The 21,831-nt window shown below is 38.3% G+C and overlaps 1 protein-coding gene and 1 non-coding gene across 8 annotated transcripts in view; both read right to left on the bottom strand.

Annotated features, from left to right (window-relative positions):
• The window catches only part of SSH2 (slingshot protein phosphatase 2), a 251,276-nt gene that overhangs the window by 47,872 nt on the left and 181,573 nt on the right, over positions 1-21,831 (bottom strand). For 6 of the 7 annotated variants that reach the window (XM_086686415.1, XM_086686416.1, XM_086686417.1 and 3 more), the window contains 3 exons: positions 18,754-18,857; positions 15,292-15,356; positions 4,843-4,964 (listed from right to left, as the gene is read on the bottom strand). In XM_086686415.1, the coding sequence (XP_086542541.1) occupies positions 4,843-4,964; positions 15,292-15,356; positions 18,754-18,857 (291 nt within the window). Of the gene's footprint in view, positions 1-4,842; positions 4,965-7,736; positions 8,027-15,291; positions 15,357-18,753; positions 18,858-21,831 lie in introns of those variants that run through there. The other variant, XM_086686420.1, reaches the window with a different exon arrangement.
• On the bottom strand, positions 11,013-11,093 carry LOC112855930 (small nucleolar RNA U2-19). Its single transcript, XR_003223065.1, has one exon. It is a non-coding gene; the product is annotated as a small nucleolar RNA U2-19 (small nucleolar RNA).

Raw genomic sequence — 21,831 nt, 5'->3', positions numbered from 1 at the left:
CTAACACAACAACAAAAAAATTTCTTTTAATATTTATTTTTGGGGGGGGGGCAGAGAGAGAGAGAGAGAGAGAGAGAGAGAGAGAGAGAGAGAGAGAATGAATCTGAAGCAGGCTCCAGGCTCTGACCTGTGAGTATAGACCTGACAAGGGGCTCGAACCCATGAAATTTGAGATCATGACCTGAGCTGAAGCTGGACGCTTAACTGACTGAGCCACTCAGGCACCCTCCAAAATTTTTTCTAATGCCAAGAACTACTGCTGGTTGCTGAAGACCTCTGAATATATAATTTGCTCAAATTTAATTCTGAAGTTTATGTAGATTTACTAAACATCAGAACACATTCAATTGTCTAAAAGAGAAAGGGAATTAAAATATGTAAAAAAGTAATTGTTAATGGTTTGTGATCAAGTTAGAGAGAAAAAATAGACACAATACAACTTAAATAAAACAGAGCCTGGTGACAGTGCAATGAACTAGACCAGTGCTGCTGAAATGCAGAGCGAATAGGAATGTTAACAAACCAACAAAAGGACAGCCCTAGTATACTGAAATCCTATTTAAGTCACATATTAACTCAGGGAGGAAATTAGCTTTAAGTTAAGGGACTAGGTTGGGATAGAAAGCCATAGGTTCTCGGGGTGCCTGGGTGGCCCAGTTGGCTAAGTATCCGACTCTGGCTCAGGTCATGATCTCACAGTTTGTGAGTTTGAGCCCCATGTTGGGCTCTGTGCTGACTGAGGGCCTGGAGCCTGCTTCGGATTCTGTGTCTCCCTCTCTCTCTGCCTCTCCCCCACTTGTGCTCTGTCTCTCTGTCTCTCTCTCTCAAAAAAATAAAATGTAAAAAAAGAAAAAATTTAAAAAAAAAGAAAAAAAAAAAGAAAGAAAGCCATGGGTTCTCAATTGTGTCTCTATCGCACCACTTCTCTGTAGTCTTCCCCGGACCTCTGCCACTTTCTCTCTTTAAGGTTGCCTTAAGCCAATTTCCCCTTCCATCCAGTCTCCCAAAGGCTTTGATGCCCTCTCCCTGCCAATATATCTAGAAGAGCAGCATGGTATAGTAGAAGGAACTGTACACATGGAAGGCAGAACAGCAAACTATGGTTGAGAGCATGGGCTCTGGAGTCACATGGGCCTGGAACCTAGATTCTGGCACTAACTGTATAATTTTAGGCAAATTATTTAATTGCTTTGTGCTCCAGTTTTCTCATCTATAAAACCAAAAACACCTTTTTTAAGATTAAATAACACACTAAAAATGTGTATCACAGTACCAAAACATAACAAAACACTTACACTGTATCAAAATATCTGGATTTGATCTCCTTCGGTATTTCAATTCTTTTTGGTAAGTTATTTACCCTCTCTCAGTCTTAATTCCTTCATCTTAAAATGCAGGTAACAAAACCTACTTTCATAGAGTTATCATAAATACTTTAAATATTTAAAGTGAAACAATACATATGAATAGTCACATAAAACAAATGTTGAGTATGAATTTTTGGTGAGTGTTCTAATACAACTGAAAGTGGGGGCATGGAGAGACAGGAAACATCACAAAGATGCAGTGAAAACAACATGAAGAATATCAAGCTTTGACTGTTGGGAGTCAGTGCAGGGCTGACCAAGGCCATTCCCTAGGTGGGCTGTGTCTAATGCTTTGCACTGTGCTTGCTGGTCTGTGTTACTCAATGCTCCCTCCACTAATAATTCCAGAGTTCAGGAGAGTCAAATCAAGATTGCAACAGCTTATCCACATTGGAAGGCTGGGCCTGAACTCCAGACACACAGCTATCATGCTAGAGTCCAGGGGGGAGGAAGACAACTCTACCACTCTTTTCATTGAGAAGATGAGATGAGCACAAGTAAAACTTGTTTTGAAAATGGTGTGCTCAGATGGAGTGGGGTTATTTTCAGAGTAGTTCCTTTTTCCTTCTTTTCTTTTTCTTTTTGAAGTGAGTGCCTAGCCAGGTTCTCAGCAACAAGTATAGTTTGGGTATAAACACAAAACGTTTATAGCCTAGTGACAAATCTTGACATTAAGTAACTACAGAAGAAGATGCAGAGGTCTAAAAGAGTGTGATATATGAGCTTGTGATCAAACACCAGTTAAATTTTGGACAAGAGGCAGTGATATGTAGGAATCAAACATCACATTTTCAGCTTATATTCAGGCCAGGCTCCTTCTTTACATTAAGAAATAGCTTTTTCACATGATAGGAAAGACAGGCCTGGATTAGGCACACCTAGTATTTTTTATCTAGTTTACCTTGAGTTTCATGAGATTTTTCTCCTTTAGAGTATAGGTACTTATTTTAGTACTCATCCCATTCAACAAATATTTATCGAGTGCCTATTTGTACCAGCCATTTCAAGGTGTTGGGGGTTCAAAGAAAAATTACAAAATGACACCAAAAAGCTCTATTATTTTATAATTTGAAATATATTCAATGCAATTTGCAAACCCAGGTTACACTGTATATTAAATATTTGTTATGTTTTCACTCTTATGTGGATCCTGAGAAACTGAACAGAAGACCATGGGGGAGGGGAAGGAAAAAAAAAAAAAAGAGAGGGAGAGAGCCAAACCATAAGAGACTCTTAAAAACTGAGAATAAACTGAGGGTTGATGGGGGATGGGAGGGAGGGGAGGGTGGGTGATGGGCATTGAGGAAGGCACCTTTTGGGATGAGCACCGGGTGTTGTATGGAAACCAGTTTGACAATAAATTTCATATTAAATAAAAATGTCTTCCTTAAAATATAACACAATACTCAAAGAACTTGTAAACAGGCTAAATGAATTGGCATATCATATCTTGGGAACTATTTGGGAAGATATGTCTGTCATAAACAATCTGGGTTCTACTTTGGTTTAGTGCTATTTTGAAATATGAACTTTTTATATTCTCTGATATAAAATGATACAAATTCCTTCAGCAGCAGTTGAGCTAGAAATGATACTAGATTACCTGAGTGCCAGTATTCTGAAGTGGGCAGCCCTTTTTTTTATTATCCAAGGAGATTAATCAAACAGAAGATGGGAATTCATAATACTGAGGTTACCAAACAGAATGAAAACTAGTTTCTATAGCTTTTCACATCACATTCTGTCTTCCATAAAATAAAATTTTCTTTTGTTAGATGTGATTCAGGCAGGACCATTACTGAAGACAGATGAAATTCACTGAGGATAAATTATTGGGCACCCATATTAATAAGCATTCTTTATGATTTCTGGGAACATTTGGAACAAAGTAAAAGAGATAAGATTACACAGCTCATTTCTCACATGCTGGGTCAGGAGAATCTGAAGTTGTTGCCTTGTATCCCTAGGGGAAGACTCAAGTATAAGTTTCCACGCAATCCCAGTTCCTGTTTTATGGGGTTTCTAAGAGAAGAATCAGGAAGAACCAAAGGAAATAAGATACAGAGTAGCACTGCCCAACTGAATTTTCTGCCACAATGGAAATGTTCTGTACATGTACTGTCCAATATGGCAGCCACTAGCCACATATAGCCAAAGTACTTGAAATGTGGCTGGTTGTGACTGAGGGACTGACACTTAAATTTTGTTTAATTTTAACTTATTTAAATGGTCACAAAGTGGTTAGTGGCTACTGTATGGGACAGCGCAGATCTAGAGAGAGAAAAGTCCAAATCAGAGGTCTTAAAATACTAATGATGTAGGCAAGGTAGGTAGTTAAAAGGATAAATGCTTACTTTCTGAAAGGTCTATTGCTTAGCTAATACCAGAGGTTAAATCCATGCAGGAGAAAACCGAAATGTGGTTTATAAACCTGTGTAATTTCAGAGCATACAATTAAAGGCTGTAAGAGTTATACAAGGTAACAACTCTGGCCTCGTGAAACCACAAATAACTTTCAGGTTGACTGTACAAGTGTAGGTAAACACTTGTTTGGGAAACCTAACGACAAATGTGATTTTTTTCTTCCCAACATCAGGACAATTAGAATCACTCCCTGTCTTCTCTTTGTGGCTAAATTCTCCCAGGCCCGGATCACACTGCCAGCTACTCCACAGTTCCATTCTAGTCCTGAACCAGGAAGTCAATGCTTTGAGACATCTGGCAGGATTTCCTGAGGCTTATTATCTGGAGTGCAAAGATCTGCTTAGCCACATTCCACAGTCTTCTCAAGGTTTCTCCAGAAGAAGTGGGAAAATAAAAAAGGAAAGCAATAAACCTTACGGACACAAAAGAGCCAGGTTCTGAGTGGTGTATGGTATCTTTAAATATAGGATGCAAAGTACTGCTAAAGCCAAAGGTGCAAGATTATAAAAGGTTCTGTTCTGAGTTTAAAGAATCAATTCCTCCCAACCCTGCCCTTCTACCTCAGAAGCAGGAAAAAGGAAGTAAAACATTTGGTAAAAGCAAGGTGTAAGGCCAAGAATAAATAGAAGAGATTGCAGTTAAAGTGGGCTCTCTTTGAACCCAAGACCCACTGGTGCACTATATTAAAGGGTACGTGCCCTAGAATCAGCAATGTGAATCATTACTGCTTAAAATAAAGTTAACTACAAAGAAAAGGTAGCTTTTTATTCCTGGAGACTGAAGTTTAAATCATTTGCTTTATATTCATTACCACCTAAGGGTAGAGGAAGGTGAGGAATAGGTGAAAAATTAGGAACACAATCAAAGACATTCACTAATCATTTTCATCCCTCAAAATTGTATGGCTAAGATAACTTTTGTGCTCCCTAGTTTTAGGCATTCACCTTTAAGAACAGAATTGGCAAAAGATGTTTTTGTAATAACTCAAAAGGCAACCGGAATAGGTCATTTAAAAAGGAGTCTTCTCATCCTTCCTTTTGGGGTACCGTACCTGTCATTAGAAGAGAAATCCATTCCTAGGACGATGCTTTCTTCAGTGTCTTGTCTACCATTAGTTGAAACCACTACCATATAGCGTGTTCTATTCTGGTAAGTACTTTCTAGTCTTACAGCCTGGAAGATAACAGACAACAGATATGTTAGGAAATTTAGAAGGTTAGTTGTAGATCATTCAACCTTTTTTATATCAGCATCTTACAGCATGCTCAGGAAGACTTAAATTCACATCCCAGCTCATGTATTAACTATGAAACCTTCAGTAAGTTACTAAATTAATTGGAGGGAGATATAATAATACCTACCCCCATTGGATCATAAGAATCACATGAAATAATGCATGTAAAACACAGTGCTTGGCATAGAGTAAAAGCTCTATAAATATTTGCTACTAGCATTTATAATAACAACTACCAGGGCATGTTCTAAAGATCGAAGAGGGAAATGTGAGTTGTATGAATGTGAGCACTGGACTCATAGATGCAAGTTGCAGAAACAATTTCAATACAAAGCAAGCTATTAATATATAAGAGGAGTGTACTCAATTGAAAGATTATACACTATGAGATTTCCTTCTTTAGTTTTAGTGATAAAGACATTGCTTTTTCAGAGGCTTGTATTATTTTTTTGTTAAAAATTTTATTTATTGCTTGTTTATAGTACTTTAAAAGGGCCTTCCAAAAATTTGAATATGGACAGGATATTAAATGATATTAAGGATTTACTGTTAGTGTGATAATGGCACTGTGGTTATGCTTTTTTCTTAAGTATCTAGAGTAAAATGACATGGTGTCCAAGTTTTACTTTAAAATGTTCCAACAATGGGAAGCAACCAAGATGTCCTTCAGTAGGTGAATAAACTAAATACGTGCAGACAATGGAATATTATTCAACACTAAAAAGAAATGAGCTATAAAGTCATGAAAAGACATGGAGGAATCTTAAATGCCTATTACTTTGTGTGAGGAGTCAATCTAAAGAGGCTACACATATTATATGATTCAAACTATATGACATTCTGTAAAGGGCAAAACTATGGAGTCAGTAAAAAGATATGTAGTTGCCAGAGTGTAGGGGAGTACAGAAGTTTTTAGAGCCATGAAACTACTCTGTAGGATACCAAAGTGATGGATACATGTCATTACACATTTGTCAAAACCCACAGAATGTACAACACCAAGACTGAACCCTAAGGTAAACTTTGACTTTGAGTAATAATGATGTGTCAATCAATGTAGGTCCATCAATTGTAACAAATGGGGCAGGCTATGAAAGAATGGAGACAGAGAATATATGGGAAATCTCTACCTTCTGTTCAATTTTCCTAAAACTGCTAAAAAAAAAAAAAAAAGGCCATTAAAATTTTTGTTAAGAGGGCACTTCTTGGGGCGCCTGGGTGGCTCAGTCAGTTGAGCATCCGACTACGGCTCAGGTCATGATCTCACAGTCTGTGAGTTTGAGCCCTGCATCGGGGTCCGTGCTGACAGCTCAGAGCCTGGAGCCTGTTTCGGATTCTGTGTCTCCCTCTCTCTCTGACCCTCCCCCGTTCATGCTCTGTCTCTCTCTGTCTCAAAAATAAATAAATGTTAAAAAAAAATAAAAAAAAAAGAGGGCACATCTTATGTTATAACAATAAATAATAACAATTATTATAATAAAGAGGGTTGGGGAGACTTTGGGAAATGATAGAGATGTTTATGGCATAGATTGTGGTGATGGTTTCATGGATGTATACTTATCTCCAAACTCACCCAGCTGTACATATTAAATATGCACAACTTTTTGAAGATCAATTATGCCTCAATAAAGCAATTTAACAAAATTTTCCAATAAAGATGGAGGCCTGGCTGGCTCAGTCAGTAGAGCATGTGACTCTAGATCTCAGGGTCATGAGTTCAAACCCCACGTTGGGCACAGAGTTGAAGCTTAAAAAATAAAAATTCCAACAAAGAAAGAAAAAAATGTGGGGGTGGGGTGGGAAACAGATGAAAAAAATGGCTTCCAGTTAACATCCATTCAAATATTACTGTACATTTACTGCATATATAATCAGAGCCAAGTGCTGAAGATTCAATGGTAGAAGAAAGATACTGTCCTTGCCCTTGCAGAGTGCACAGTCTAGTCTGCTCTTCTCTTTATCTGTTTTAATAAAAAACCAGGAAACTGCACTGGAGGCAATTTACTCTGTATAAAATACCCACCATTCCTTATCTTTCCTTATCTCATAAGAGACACAGAGTTCCAATCCCATCAACTAGCTCAAGATACTGTCAGAAATTTGACAGAAATTTCTATTTGGGATTCTTTCAGTGCTTCTCTTGGAGTTTCCTTTCCCTCAATTCTGTCACTAATCCAAAAGTAGCCATGCAAAGAGAAAAAGAAATGCAGTCACACAGCTTAAGTGAGCCATTTAGCAAGGCAGAGAGAGGTAAGACTCACTGCCATGGCTATCTTTTTGTCTCTAATCCGATAAAACTAGGAAAAGTTAGGGAAGCACAAATGGCAAAAGTGGCCATATTAAAGCTTGTTTCTAATAAGAGCTGATACAACAAGAATGTAACATCCACCATTCTGATTCCAAGTATGCAAGGTTGAGAGAGCTGTACTGCTAACTTTATGTTCCACAAAGCAACAGAGCATTTCAAATCAAATTCATTTGTAAGAAGCTAAGAACTAATACTTAAATGGACAGAGGTCTAACAGAGAGCTGGGCCAAACGAGCATTATACACATATAGCTATGGATAGGAGTAAATGCACATGAGGAGACTGGAAGGCAGCATCAACACTCTGATTCTAGGAACACAACACAGAATATTAAACTAATCAGAAACCAGATACAGGTAAACTAGAATTTTTTATCAACAAGAGCTCACATATTATTACATACCTAAACTTGGGCTTGCCTTGGCAAGCTCTGAGCTAACTGTTCAGTTTCCTGAATATGTTAGAGGCTCTTTCATCCTCTGTCAAGGCCCAAATACATACAGAATGGGAACAACTGAACTGTGCTCCTGAAATTTATCCACAGCTTCTACACCAACCAGTGGCTAAGCTGAAACAAATAAAAGGAAAAAACAAATAACCTCCACAAACATTACCTATCATACAAGTTATGAGACTAAGTTAGCAGGTGGGCAGCAAGAGTTTCTTTGGGATATTCAGGGTAAACATTAGTTGTCTTAAAAAAAATTTTTTTTAATGTTTATTTTTTGAAAGAGAGAGAGAGAGAGAGAGAGAGAGAGAGAGAGAACACACACACAGGCTGGGGAGGGAGGCACAGAATCTAAAGCAGGCTCCAGGCTCTGAGTTGTCAGCACAGAGCCCGACAAGGGGCTCAAACCCACGAGAAACAAGGTCATGACCTGAGCTGAAGTCGGACGCCTAACCAATTGAGCAACCCAGGTGCCCCATTAGTTTTCTTTTGTAAATGTGAGGGGTTTATTTATTCATAACATCAAGAGCATTTCAAACATTTGGCCTTCCCTTGCTTATTAATATAATCATAACAACAGACCCCAAACCTAATGGGAAATGCTGATTTCCCATTTTATACTGATTTAGGATTAAGTAATAGGTACATCTCAGATTTCTTCAATTCTAGGCTTTTTAGATGGCAGAAAGGCACTTAGAGGCCTTAGGGTTTGATCTCGGACCTCTAGAGAGTACCTGTGTAATTGCTAATACGTTTTTGTTTGTTTTTTATTTTTTTGAGACCTACTTTTAGGCAATCTCTACACCCAATGTGGGGTTCAAACTTACAACCCTGAGACCAAGGGTTGCATGCTCTATCGACTGCGCCAGCCAGGTGCCCCAACTAATTCTTACTAAAAGGAAGTGGTGCTTTAATCAGGAAGTCAGAAGCCATTAACACTTATATACTCAAGAAGGTTGAGATGAAAGCTTTTATAGAAAAAACTGCAATGCAAGGTTTTAAATTTCCTTTCAAAGTTCAAGATTCTAGGTTATGGAATTAAAAATTTAAGAGCCACAGCATAAAGAAAAACCCAATACCCACCTGGGTTTGAAGTTTATTTCATATTCTTCTGTTGGGAAGAAGATTGACAAAATCTAATAATCTAATTTAACCCAACAAGTTAATCAGAGAAATGTAATTTAAAATGGCAGTTTTTTACATAATTCCTTAATATTGGAATCGGCAGTAATTCCCACATTTCCTTAGTTTCCAACATTTACATGGAATAGATGACTAGAATAAGACAACAATTCAGATGCATTTGATCAACTAAAGTTCTCACTGAAAAGAATACCACTGAAATTTATTCTAATTGTCCAGCCAAAACAATATTTTAAATTTCGAAACTTGGCAATAATAGCAACTGAGAAAATTATTCCAAGAAACTCCATTTATTGCCTAAAGTTGAAATCTTGTTATAAGTTTCAGGTGAACTGGATTCAGCAATCTGAGGACTGGGGTAGGTCTGAGAAGTCACCTGCCTCTGCTTTATTTCTGAGAGATAACTCAACCTGTTTGCAAAGCTCATCTATCAAAGAATGATGTTAAAATTTCTCTCAGTAACTAATTTAAATTTTTAATCTCATTATAAGCAGTTCACAAACACCACCTGGTAAAATAACTTCTGTCCTCAGTATCATCCAACATTAAGAAATACTATTCCTTAAGCTTATACTGCACCTTTGCCTTTAATTTCTTTTTACTAAGAGTCTTACATCATGCCACTGCATGCAATGTTTATCCTCAAGGAAGCCACATTATAAAGTCCCAATGTCTAGACAGGCAGCTCACCCAATCCATCAGAGAGAAAGGTTTCAAAAGTATGTAAATATTAAATTCTAGCCAAAAGAACAAAGCAAAGTCAATATATAAAATTAAAATAGACTTCAGATGTGATACTAATAAACTAAAGAACATTGTTTTCAAAAGAAACAGAGCTTGAGGGAGTATCAGGATTTTATTCCTTCAGTCTATCTCTATGAAATTCTTCAATTAAAAAAATCTATGTATTATATTCTTTGTAGCCATTAAAAACAGATTTATTTGCTGACATGGAAAGATATCCATAATAAAGTGTGAAGAAAGCAGGTTATAAGACAGCATTTATATTTTTTCTATTTCATCTTTAAAAATGTTTATTTATTGATTTTGAGAGAGAAAGAACGCAAGCAGAGAAGGGGCAGAGAGAGAATCCCAAGCAGGCTTGGCACTGAGCCCAATGCAGGGCTCAATCTCACAAACTGAGATCACGACCTGAGCTGAAATCAAGAGTTGGATGCTTGACCGAGTGAGCCACCCAAGGACCCCCTTATCTCATTTTTGTAAAAAAAAAAAAAAAAAGGTGCTTTGACATATACTCTTTTCCCCTTTTATTATTATTATTTTTTAATGTTTATTTATTTTTGAGAGAGGGAGACAGAGTGCAAGAGGGGGAGGGGCAGAGAGAGAGGGAGACACAGACTCCGAAACAGGCTCCAGGCTCCAAGATGTTAGCACAGAGCCTGCTGCGGGGCTCCAACTCACAAACCATGAGATCATGACCCGAGCTGAAGTGAGATACTTAACCAACTGAGCCACCCAGGCACCCCTCTCTTTTCCTTTTAATTCTAAGCTCAGATCAAGTGTAAGAAGCCTTCATTGTTTGTTTGTTTGGTTTTTTAATAGTTTTCTTTTATTTATTTAGAGAGAGAGAGAGCATGCGCACAAGGGAGGGGCAGAGATAGGTGGGGAGAGAGAGATTCCCAAGCAGGCTTCATACTGTCAGCATGGAGCCTGATGCAGGGCTCGAACTCATGAATCGTGAGATCATGAGTCAGATGCTTAGCTGACTGAGCCACCCAGGCCCCCCGAAACCTTCATAGTTATAAAGATCAGTAGTAAAACCTTTTCCTTGCTCAAAACTGATTAGCCTTTCATATACACACATTTCCCCTAATTTCCTTCATCCATGAGCAAGTTGTCAGTTATTCACTGTCACTTTTTTTTCAAATGTATTTATTTTGAGAAAGAGAGAGAGACAGCATGAGCAGGGGAGGGGCGGGGCAGAGAGGCAGAGAGAGAGAGAGAGAGAGAGAGAGAGAGAGAGAGAGAGAGAGAGAATGAATGAGAACAAATGAATCCCAAGCAGGCTCCCTGCTGCCAGTGCAGAGCCTGACTTGGGGCTCAAACTCACAAACTGTGAGATCATGACCTAAGCTGAAACCAAGATCACACATCAGGGAGACTTGTAGGTTTTCTGATACTCAGATTTGGCTATTTTTATCATTGATCCACTTCAGCAAGAGCAGAGTCAGAGAATCTGACACATACTTTTATATATACACATAAGACTGGAAGGATGCTTATCCAAATTACTAAGAATTGTTTTTTCAGAGTGGAAGATGCAAAGTGATTTTTTACTTTCTTCCTTATACCTTTCTGTTTGTATGATTTTTAAAACTTTTGTATTTAGAAAAAATAAACCCATTTTCATTTTGAGCAACTATCAATGAACTATAAAAAACAAAACCAAAAAACTCCTTATTTTCTTAAACTCTTCTACAAAGTGAAAAGTACTAAAAAACATCTCCCTGTATCTTATGAGCACCTTACCTCTAGTAAAGAACATTGAACTTACTTCAAATGTTAAGAAAGTTTTTTATTTCCAAGTCTGTTTTTTTTTTTTTTAACGTTTATTTATTATTGACAGACAGAGAGACACACAGAGTGTGAGCAGGAGAGGGGTAGAGAGAGGAGGAGACACGGAATCCGAAGCAGGCTCCAGGCTCTGAGCTGTTGGCGCAGAGCCTGATGTGGGGCTTGAACCCACAAATGTGAGATCACAACTTAAGCCCAAGGCAGATACTTAACTGAGCCCCCCAGGTACCCCCTGCTCCAGTCCATTTTATGTTAAATGGGTCTTTGATAATGTGCAAGAATACCAAAAAACCCACTGTCTTTATTTTATCAGCTACAGTTTTCCTAAGTACTGAAGTTAATGCTTGAGACTGTATTTGGAATGCAGAGCTTCCCTGAAGGAAAAACTGGTTCAGTCTTATTTTCAATGCTAAAGCAAAATGTGGGATTTGGTGCCTCTATTTGTTGTTTGGTTACTGAAAAAATAAAGGCAGGGCTTTCAGTTGACTATCAAACTTTTAACCTTATGTACAAGTCCCAGGATGAGAATTTTAGCATTCCAAATTTAACTCAAAACAAAAGGCCTTGCTTTGAGTCTACAAATGCTCCTTTCAGTTAGAAAAGTGCTAATTTGTCCAAAGTCACACAATGTATTCACTCATTTTCTTGAAGATGACTCACTCAATAATCTGAAACATAATGACTATGTGTTTGTAACAATTCAAAACAACTGTAAAATGGCTGGTCATTTAAACTGAATTAATTCAGAGGCATCAGTTACATTTTCTGAATTTGTATTTTATAAATGTAAAGCAGCTGAAGTTGCACATTTTAGCAGGGGAAGAAAAACAGTTAATTGCCAACTCTGCCTTCCTAACTGCTTCCTTAATGCTCTCCTGTGGTTAAAATTATTTTAACATTTAGAGGTACATTCTAAACTCCAGAAGGTTATCAAAGAGAAAAAGATAAAGTAAGTGATGACAGACCTCAACTTTAGCTCTACCAAATCACACAAGTTTTGGAAACTATAAACAAATATATCTAATGGACATCTAGTACGCGCAAGTGACCATTATTATGGGTTCTAGAGGAGGTGTTCTCAAAGTGTGACTCCTGGATCAGCAGCATCAACATCACTCGAAAACTTGTTAAAAATGCAAATTATCACTGCCTACCCCTTCCCAAATCAAACACTGTGGGTGGAGTCCAGCAAATGGCAGTTCAACAAAGCTTTGCAGGTGATTCTGATGGGCTCCAAGGTTTGAGTATCTGCTTTCAAGCATTTAAAAAATTTTGTTTTTACATTTATTTATTTTTGATAGAGAGAGACAGAGCACAAATCGGGGAGGGGCAGAGACAGAAGGAAACACAGAATCCGAAGCAGGCTCCAGGCTCCGAGCCATCAGCACAAGCCTGACATAGGGCTCGAACTCACAAACCACGAGACCATGACCTGAGCCGAGGTTGGACGCTTAACTGACTGAGACACCCAGGTGCCCCTGCTTTAGAGCATTTTTGCTGTAAGAGCTGTACCCCACTTTGTTCAATTATAAATAAGTGTTAAGATAGAAGTATATAAAAATATAGACAGGATTTACATAAGTGTATGATGTAATTTTCAGATTAGGGTATAAAATAATGATGTAAGGATTTATTTCATATTCTTTAAATTTCAAAGGAAGTTTCTCAAAAAAATTGGTGGTCATTTTAAGAAGGTGACAGAGGTAGCATCTGAGAGGACAAAATGACCTAATTTAAACACAGAACAAATAAGTGAATGAAAAATCAGCTAATCACTATAGAGTTCAGAGATCTGATCATCAATTTTCCATTTACTCTTGTATTCTACTTATTATCTCTCTCTCCATTCAGACAGCAGAGATCAACTATTTGAACTGAAGGTGCCAGTAGAAACCCACTTTCCAAGTTACCACCCAACCTAGAAAGGCCCATCATCACATGCTTGGATGACTGCAATAACTGCTTAGTGGCCCCCCATGATTTAAATGGCTTTCTCCTCCCACTATTCTGTATTAGATTCTGAGGAACCTCTTTCTCTTTCTCTCTCTCTCTTTTTTAGATGTAATCTCTACACCCAATGTAGGGCTCAAACTCAAAACCCAGAGATCAAGAGTCAGATGCTTTACTGACTGAGCCAGCCAGGCACCCCTCTCAAATACTATAGCTGTTCCATCGAATTCCTTGCTCAAAACCCTGTAATGTTTCATTACTGCTTACGGAGGTACTACCTCCAAGTATTAATCTAGACAGTCAGATAGGGAATGTAAATGAGAGAAGGAGGCCACATGAAAACTAAATGGGTAAAAATGCTCTTCACTTTTCTTAAAGAAACATACTCATCCCATTTTTGTTTTCCTACTTGAATTAAAGTTCTACACTACAAGAAAACAGTGAAGATATGATGACAAATGGAGACACCTGGCTTCAGTGTCTAGAAGACCACAGGATATGTGGGGATTACGGTAAATTAAGAGCCTGGGCCATACCAATGCCTGCTCCTCCAGGTCTAGCAAGTTTTGTCATGTGAGAATAAGGTTCCAGTGTTGCCAGATTTTTAGATTTTTGAGGACAAGCTTCAAGTATTGATTTTTATGTGAAATCATTCAACTTCAAAATTCTGGCTTGGAGTCAAAAACACTACCCCTGTGGTCCAAACAAAACATATCCGCCAGTTTGAGACCTCTAGTATGGAGCATTAAGGTCCTATTTGCCTGCCTTTTTTCTGGTATCTTATCTTCCTTATAGTAACAATAATCCCCAGATTTAGGCAGCAATAAGCTTTCACGTCTACTTGGTCCTCTTAACTGTGAGAGACAGAAAGGAGATGGACTCAAACAAGCTAAGTAACTTGTCCAACATCACATGATTAGTAACAGCCGAAGCCCAGGTCTCCTGACTCAGAGACCAGCACAAATCCCTGGTCCTTTTACTCTCTCCTTGTCCCTTCTTAACACGTGTGCTTTTGCTTTGTCATGTCCTCATCTAGAAGGACTGTCTTCTTTTCTGCTAATGTAAATCCATCATCATTCAAGACCCAGCTCAAGCTTTACTGTATATGTAACCCCCCCTCTTTTTTTAATGTTTAATTATTTGAGAGTGACCGAGAGAGTGAGCGAGCGAGTGAGCGAGAGCAAGCACAGCCAGGGAAGGGGCAGAGAGAGGAGAGAGAGAGAATCCCAAGCAGGCTCCACGCCCAGCACAGAGCCTGACGTGGGGCTTGATCTTACAACCATGAGATCATGGCCTGAGCCGAAATCAAGAGTTAGACACTTAACCAACTGAACCACCTGGGCACCCCTACATAAAAACCTTTCTAACTAAACCAAGTCTCCAAGTATTCTTTCTTCTGAAATTCAGTTGTTATGGTCAATAACTCACAAACTGGTGCTTATCAACAGCTCTGACTCATCAAATTATTTTGCATCATTTCACCTTAACTCCTATCCCCAATTATATTCTAAGCTTGCTGATAGTGCAGACATGTTATTCTTTTTTAAATTTTTTTTTTCAACGTTTATTTATTTTTGGGACAGAGAGAGACAGAGCATGAACGGGGGAGGGGCAGAGAGAGAGGGAGACACAGAATCGGAAACAGGCTCCAGGCTCTCAGCCATCAGCCCAGAGCCCGACGCGGGGCTCGAACTCACGGACCGCGAGATCGTGACCTGGCTGAAGTCGGACGCTTAACCGACTGCGCCACCCAGGCGCCCCATCTTTTTTTTGTTCCACATAGTTCCCAGCACTCTGCTGGTACATAAAAATGACTGTTTAATGTTTGCTATCTTAGAAAGTCTTTTGAGGAAGAGTTTTAGTAATGATAACACTAACTTACCAGCCTGATGTTGTCTTCTGGGCGCAGTAATATGAACATTGCTTGGAGATGCTGTTGGAGATCACCTGGTTAAATTGGTAAAACAAAACAATAATTATTCCTCATTGTAATGTCAACAGAGAGGATTCCTTCTACCTTAATAACCTGTGTAAAAGAAAGTTCTGGGTCACTCAAGGACTGTAATTAGAAATTAAGTGAATGTCTTAATATGATTAACTTCTTTTTAAGTGAAAAGACAGAATGGCAGACTGCATCTCTATACATTTACTTTTAGCCTGTACTATATTAAAATTTGCTTTGTGTCTGTCCAACGGAAAGTGCACTTGAAAGCAACCTCTGTTCCGTACTGCAGTGGGTGCTGAAAAGAGCAACCGTGATATATGTCCGGGCACAGACACCACTGGCTGTGCTCTCAGGCACACTGAAGGTAGCAAGGAAGGAATCCTGAAAATGAGGTGTGTGACTGAGGTTAGAATTATCCCTAACTTTAAAAAAAGCTAGCCATTTTGCCATTCTTATTCCTGTAAATCTTCTGTTGCATTTAACCTAAGAAGATTTTTAGATTTCCCATAAAATAATATCAATAGTTAATGATTTCCATATTAGTGGCTGATATTAAAATAAGAGTTCTCATTAAATATAGCAGATCCCAAGAAGTAAATATTCCACTGAACTTATTATTAGGTACTTTAACACGGCCAATCAGTATTTGAAAACATACTTGTTCCTATACATTCTATAAAACTAAGTTGAAATTTTTTTGTATTAAAGTATTAGAAAACCTGAGGCTTTCGCTAGTAGAAGATAATTAGATAACATACTGTTTTTTTTTTTAATTTTTTTTTTTAACGTTTATTTATTTTTGAGACAGAGACAGAGCATGAATGGGGGAGGGTCAGAGAGAGAGAGGGAGGCACAGAATCTGAAACAGGCTCCAGGCTCTGAGCTGTCAGCACAGAGCCTGATGCGGGGCTCGAACTCATGAACCGTGAGATCATGACCTGAGCCGAAGTCGGACGCTTAACCGACTGAGCCACCCAGGAGCCCCGATAACGTACTGTGTATCACTGTATAATAATGACAATCAGAGAACAAAAAACTTCATTTGTGCCCATCCAGATCTGTCTCTTTTTTAAGAGTCTAAAGATTCTGATGTTCTCACATTATCTTGAAATCTGCATACAAAATTTTCTTCCAGGTTAACTTCCACTCTTAACTATGAGATGAAATACTGATATATGCAAGAAGTGGTGAGGGGGAAGAAGGAAAAAGTAGGTTAGCAAACAGGTATTTGTCTAAAAGGTCAGCAAGTCTGGGGCAACTAGGTGGCTCGGTTGGTTAAGTGTCTGACTCGTGACTTTGGCTTAGGTCATGGTCTCACGGTCATGGGATCGAGCCCTGTGTCAGGTTCTGCACCAGGCATGAAGCCTGCTTAAGATTCTCTCTTTCTCTCCCTCTGTCCCTCTCATGCTCTCTCTCTCTTTCAAAATAAATAAATAAATAAATAAATAAATAAATAAATAAATAAATAAATAAATAAATAAATAAATAAATAAAGGTCGGCAAGTCTGAAAGACTTTCCTTTTTCTTTCCTTTTCTTAAAGAATAGTTTTCTTGCCTCACTCCCACCCCACCCCTATTTCAGTGCTGGCTTCTGACCAATTCCATTATTGCAGAATCTTTTAACTTTCAAAATTAAAAAACAGAGTCATTATGTTTGGCCAGGTCTGTTCTGCTACATTTCAAACCCAGAGACACAATCTAAGTCTCATGTGTAAGAACCAATATGGGCTCATAGGTATAAAACCAAGAGAAATTAAAACATGTCCACACAAGAGCTTATACATATATATTCATAGCGGCATTACTCATCACAGCCAAAAATGGAAACTCAACTGTCTATCAACTGGTGAATGGAAAAATAAAATATAGTATATCCATACACTAGAATATTATTTGGTCATAAAAAGGAATAAAGTAGTGATACACAGTATAATGTAAATGACCCCTGGGCACCTGGGTGGCTCGGTCCGGTTAAGCATCCAACTTTGGCTCAGGTCATGATCTCATGGTTTGTGAGTTTGAGCCCCATTGCTCTGTGCTGACAGCTCAGTCTGCTTTGGATTCTGTGTCTCCCTCTCTCTCTCTGCCCCTCCCCTGCTCACACTCTGTCTCTCCCTTTCAAAAATAAATAAGCACTAAAAAAAATTAATATAAATGACCCTTGAAAACATTATGCTAAGTGAAAGGAGCCTGTCTCCAAAGAGCGTTTATATAATTACACTTATATGGAACACCCAGAACAGGCAGATCTATATATAGAGAAAGTAGATCAGTGGTTGTTTAGCATTGGCAGGGAAGGTGGGGAATATAGGGAATGACTGCTAATGGATAACTGGGTTTCTTTTGGGGGTGATGAAAACATTCTAAAATTAGAGCGATGGTTGCACAACTCTGTATATATGAAAAAAAAATCACTGAATGTATACTTTAAATGAGTAAATAGAGTGAATTATATGGTATGTGAATTATATCTCACTAAAAGTGTTTAAAAAAAAAAAGAACCAGTGTGGGGAGAAGACAAAGTGTTAGGAATAACCAATGAAGAGTGACTTAAGTTTCATGTTACAATTGAGTTAAGCAGCTGAGGCTTTTTAAAAATTAAGATTTCTTCTGTTCTATCAGGACAAATAGCCTGAGGAAAGGATTTTTAGGATGGAGAACTTGTAGAGAACCATTTCTGGGCAATAGTGGGCCTAAGTCCCTACTCTAAGTGCTACTGGCCCCAAGATCCAGATGGCTTCTTTGAAGGTCAGGCAAAAGTCAGGGAGCCCTATCCCCACTGTAAGGCTTCTTATGTGAGCTGGGTATATGGAAGTTCAGGTTTGTTAGCAGTGAAAAGTACTGCCAGTAAGTAAACTGGGTATATTCTTTTTTTTAAAATTTTTTTTTTTTTTTTTTTCAACGTTTATTTATTTTTGGGATAGAGAGAGACAGAGCATGAACGGGGGAGGGACAGAGAGAGAGGGAGACACAGAATCGGAAACAGGCTCCAGGCTCTGAGCCATCAGCCCAGAGCCTGACGCGGGGCTCGAACTCACGGACCGCGAGATCGTGACCTGGCTGAAGTCGGACGCTTAACCGACTGCGCCACCCAGGCGCCCCAAACTGGGTATATTCTACCGGAACCTTCATTGCTAAATCATAGAAAAATTCATTAGAGTATATTTGTACCTTAGTATTTGTCCAACAAAAATTTATTGAATACCTACTACATATATAAGGCATTCTGCTAAGTGCCAGAAAAATAGTGAGAATGAAGGAACAGTGATTATAGCACAGTACAGTTCTTTCTTTCACTATCACAAAACTGTTGGAGAAATGGGAATGGGGTAGTCAGCCTTGTAGAACAAAACAAAAGGCTAAGAAACCAAGAAAGGAATGGTATACATGGAACTTTACCTGCATGCTTGTTGCGTCTGTGGCTGATTCTTGGTGTGGATGAGCCATTTCCCCGTGGCAGAAAAAGGGCAGCACCTTTGACAGTTAGAAAGCTCTCGCTGATGCTGTCAGGAAAAAGTCAAAACAAAACGCATTATTTAAGGAAGGAAATCAGAGTATGATGGAGATCCATTTTGGGATTATTCTCTCTCCCATCTTCCAAAGTCCCAATTTCAAGGGATGAAGTAAAAATAAAATCAAAAGAGACCTTGATTATTTGCAAAGTCATTTCTACTCTAGACAATTTTTCTGAAACATAACTTACGATATTCTCTACATATTACATGGTAGTAGTTAAGAGTGAAGGTTCTGGAAACAAGAGGGTGAAGGCTCTAGTGCCAGATTGCCTGGGTTTAAATCCTGGCTCTGCTACTTCTTACCTGAGTGAATTTTGGGGGCCCTAAATTTCCATATCTGTAAAAACAAAGCTGTCATGAGGAGCCAATATAAATACAGTTTCTTACAGTGGTACCCTTAACAAATATTAGGTATTGTTATTAGATCTATGATTACCAATACATGTTTGATTAGTGTCCTAATCAGATGTAAAGTATAATACTTTAACAGGCTCAAAATTTGCCAAAAAAAATTATTTTTTGTTTGTTTGTTTAAAATACACCTACACTGGGGCGCCTGGGTGGTTCAGTAAGTTAAGTGTCTGACTCTTGATTTCAGCTCTCATGGTTCGTGGGTTCGAGTCTCACATCGGGCTCCACACTGGCAGTGTGGAGCCTGCTTGGGATTTTCTCCTTCTTTTCTCCTTCTCTCTGCCCCTCCCCTGCTCTCTTTCTCTCAAAATAAGTAAATAAAAAACTTAAAAAAAAAAAACTTAAAAAAAATACACATACACCACACTAAAGTGTTACTCAAGATTTTACTTTTACAGACTTGTATTCCCATATGCCTGAAAGGAGTAAGGCACAGGAAATGTGTTTAACCTATGGAGCTGGTCATGTTAACACCATCCTTCATGTAAATGACAGTTCAATGGAGGTGGAGAATTACTACTCAGGATAGCAGTAATATAATTACTAGTGAATATCCACAGAAAACAAAATATATCCAAACTATTTCATATCAACAGACTAAGACTTTTAACGTTACCCACAAATCTGAAAAGGTCTAACAGAACTTTTAAAACACTAATGGCAAAATTCAGAATGGAGGGTTCCAAGTTTGCTTATAAGCATGTTATGCAGAGTTAGGTAATGTATTGTGAATTACACTCCCTACTCAACATTTCCACTTGGAAATCCAACTGGCATCGCAAATTTGCATTGCCAAAACAAAGCTCTTGCGTCCCTGCAAACCTGATCCCTATTCTCATCCACCCAAACTGTTTGGGCCAAATACTTAGCAGTTATCCTTGGTTTCTCTTTTTCCCTGCAACAACATGTATCCTAATCCATCAGTAAGACCTAGGGGTTTTACTTTCAAATATATCTTGAATCTGGCCACTTATCTCCATTACCACTTTGACAATGTCCATAGCACCACCATTTTTCATTTAGACCACTATTAAAGTTTTTTTTTTTTAGCTTTTTATTATGGAAAATTAAGGGCATAATATAATGAACCCCCATGTTCTCATCATTTCAGCTTTAACTGAAGGCCAATCTTTGTTCCTTCTACATCCTTACTCTATTCACCTGGTCCCTGAAGTGAAACTAAATCCCAGACATTCTATCAGCAAAAAATTTCTTAACTGGTCTGTCTGCAACCACTTCTGCACCACTGCTATCCACTTACCAAAGAGTAACCAGAGTGATTTTACGTATATAAAATACACATATATATCACATAATGCCACTTCCCTCCTTAAAACTCTCCAACGGTTTCCCTTTGTACTGAACAAATAAAAGCTGAAGTCTTCAGACTTCAAGGCCCTGTAACATCCGATAATACATTGCTTCTCTAATTTTGCACTATCTCCCCTTTTGTTCACTGTGGTCTGGCTGCACTGGTCTCTTTTGTTTCTTCTATATTTTAGGCCCCTTCTCAGGGTCTTTGTGCTTTTTGTTTTCTACTTGGGACACATTTCTCCTGCCCTGCCGCTATTTAAGTCACAGCTCCAAATAGATCACCTCTCACCCATCCCAATCATACTCTGTCCTGTTGTTTTATTTCCTTCAGGATATTTATGTATCATACACTAAAATTACATTTACTTACTTTGTATACTTAATGTGGTTATCTCCTTATGACAGAATATAAGCTCAATGAAGAGCAAGGATTTTATTTTGCTCAGCACTATATCCTCAACATTGGAAATAGTGTCAAGCACACATTAGATGTTCAATAGATATTTGACAAATGAATGAGTTCATCTCAGGGTTTTTTCCACACTGTTTTATCTGTTCTGTCATTGCAGCAGGAACTATAATTTAGGACAAGAACACAGAAATTCTGTAATTTCACATGCAAAAAATAATTGTTACAGAACTCAACAGATTTGGCAAATTAATGGATTGTAACTACAAATGTTTGATGATAAATTAATTGGCAAACAATTAAATCACCTTTATAATGTCACTTGTTGACTCAGTTTTATTCTTTAATTAAGTGGCATGAAGCTGATAAACTTTTGAGCTAACTTGCTAAATAGATTGGAACATGTCTTCTAAAAACAAACAGAAGAATCCACAGATGCCACTTTAAAAAAAATCTGCATGCTGGCTAGGAGGGACTGCCTTTATTTTGTTTTGTTTCCATCTTTAAATAAAGCGTTGCGCTCTTGTGGTCTATTGCACAAGTCTTGTCTCTTGTTACATTCGTGGCATGCACATGTCACCCTGCTGTGGGTCACTGTGTTTCACTCACATTACGGGAACAACCTAAAACAAAATGTCTTGAGTGACAGGATGAGTGGGGTACACCACAGACAGGAAATGAAATTCACACTTCTGCCAACACAGCAAGTCTGCTTTATCAAATGAAAATATTTTAAAAATATAGGCTAATACTCTACCTAACCCAGACAAAGTTACAGGTGTGGGCACTTTGGTTTCCAGTAAACAAAGTGGTTTCAGTATCTTCAAA

Source organism: Puma concolor, chromosome E1 (genome assembly GCF_028749965.1).
Source record: "Puma concolor isolate L17-30 chromosome E1, mPumCon1.1.hap2, whole genome shotgun sequence".
Classification (NCBI taxonomy): domain Eukaryota; kingdom Metazoa; phylum Chordata; class Mammalia; order Carnivora; family Felidae; genus Puma; species Puma concolor.
Note: the sequence above shows the minus strand (reverse complement) of the source record. Positions and strands in the feature narration are given on the sequence as shown.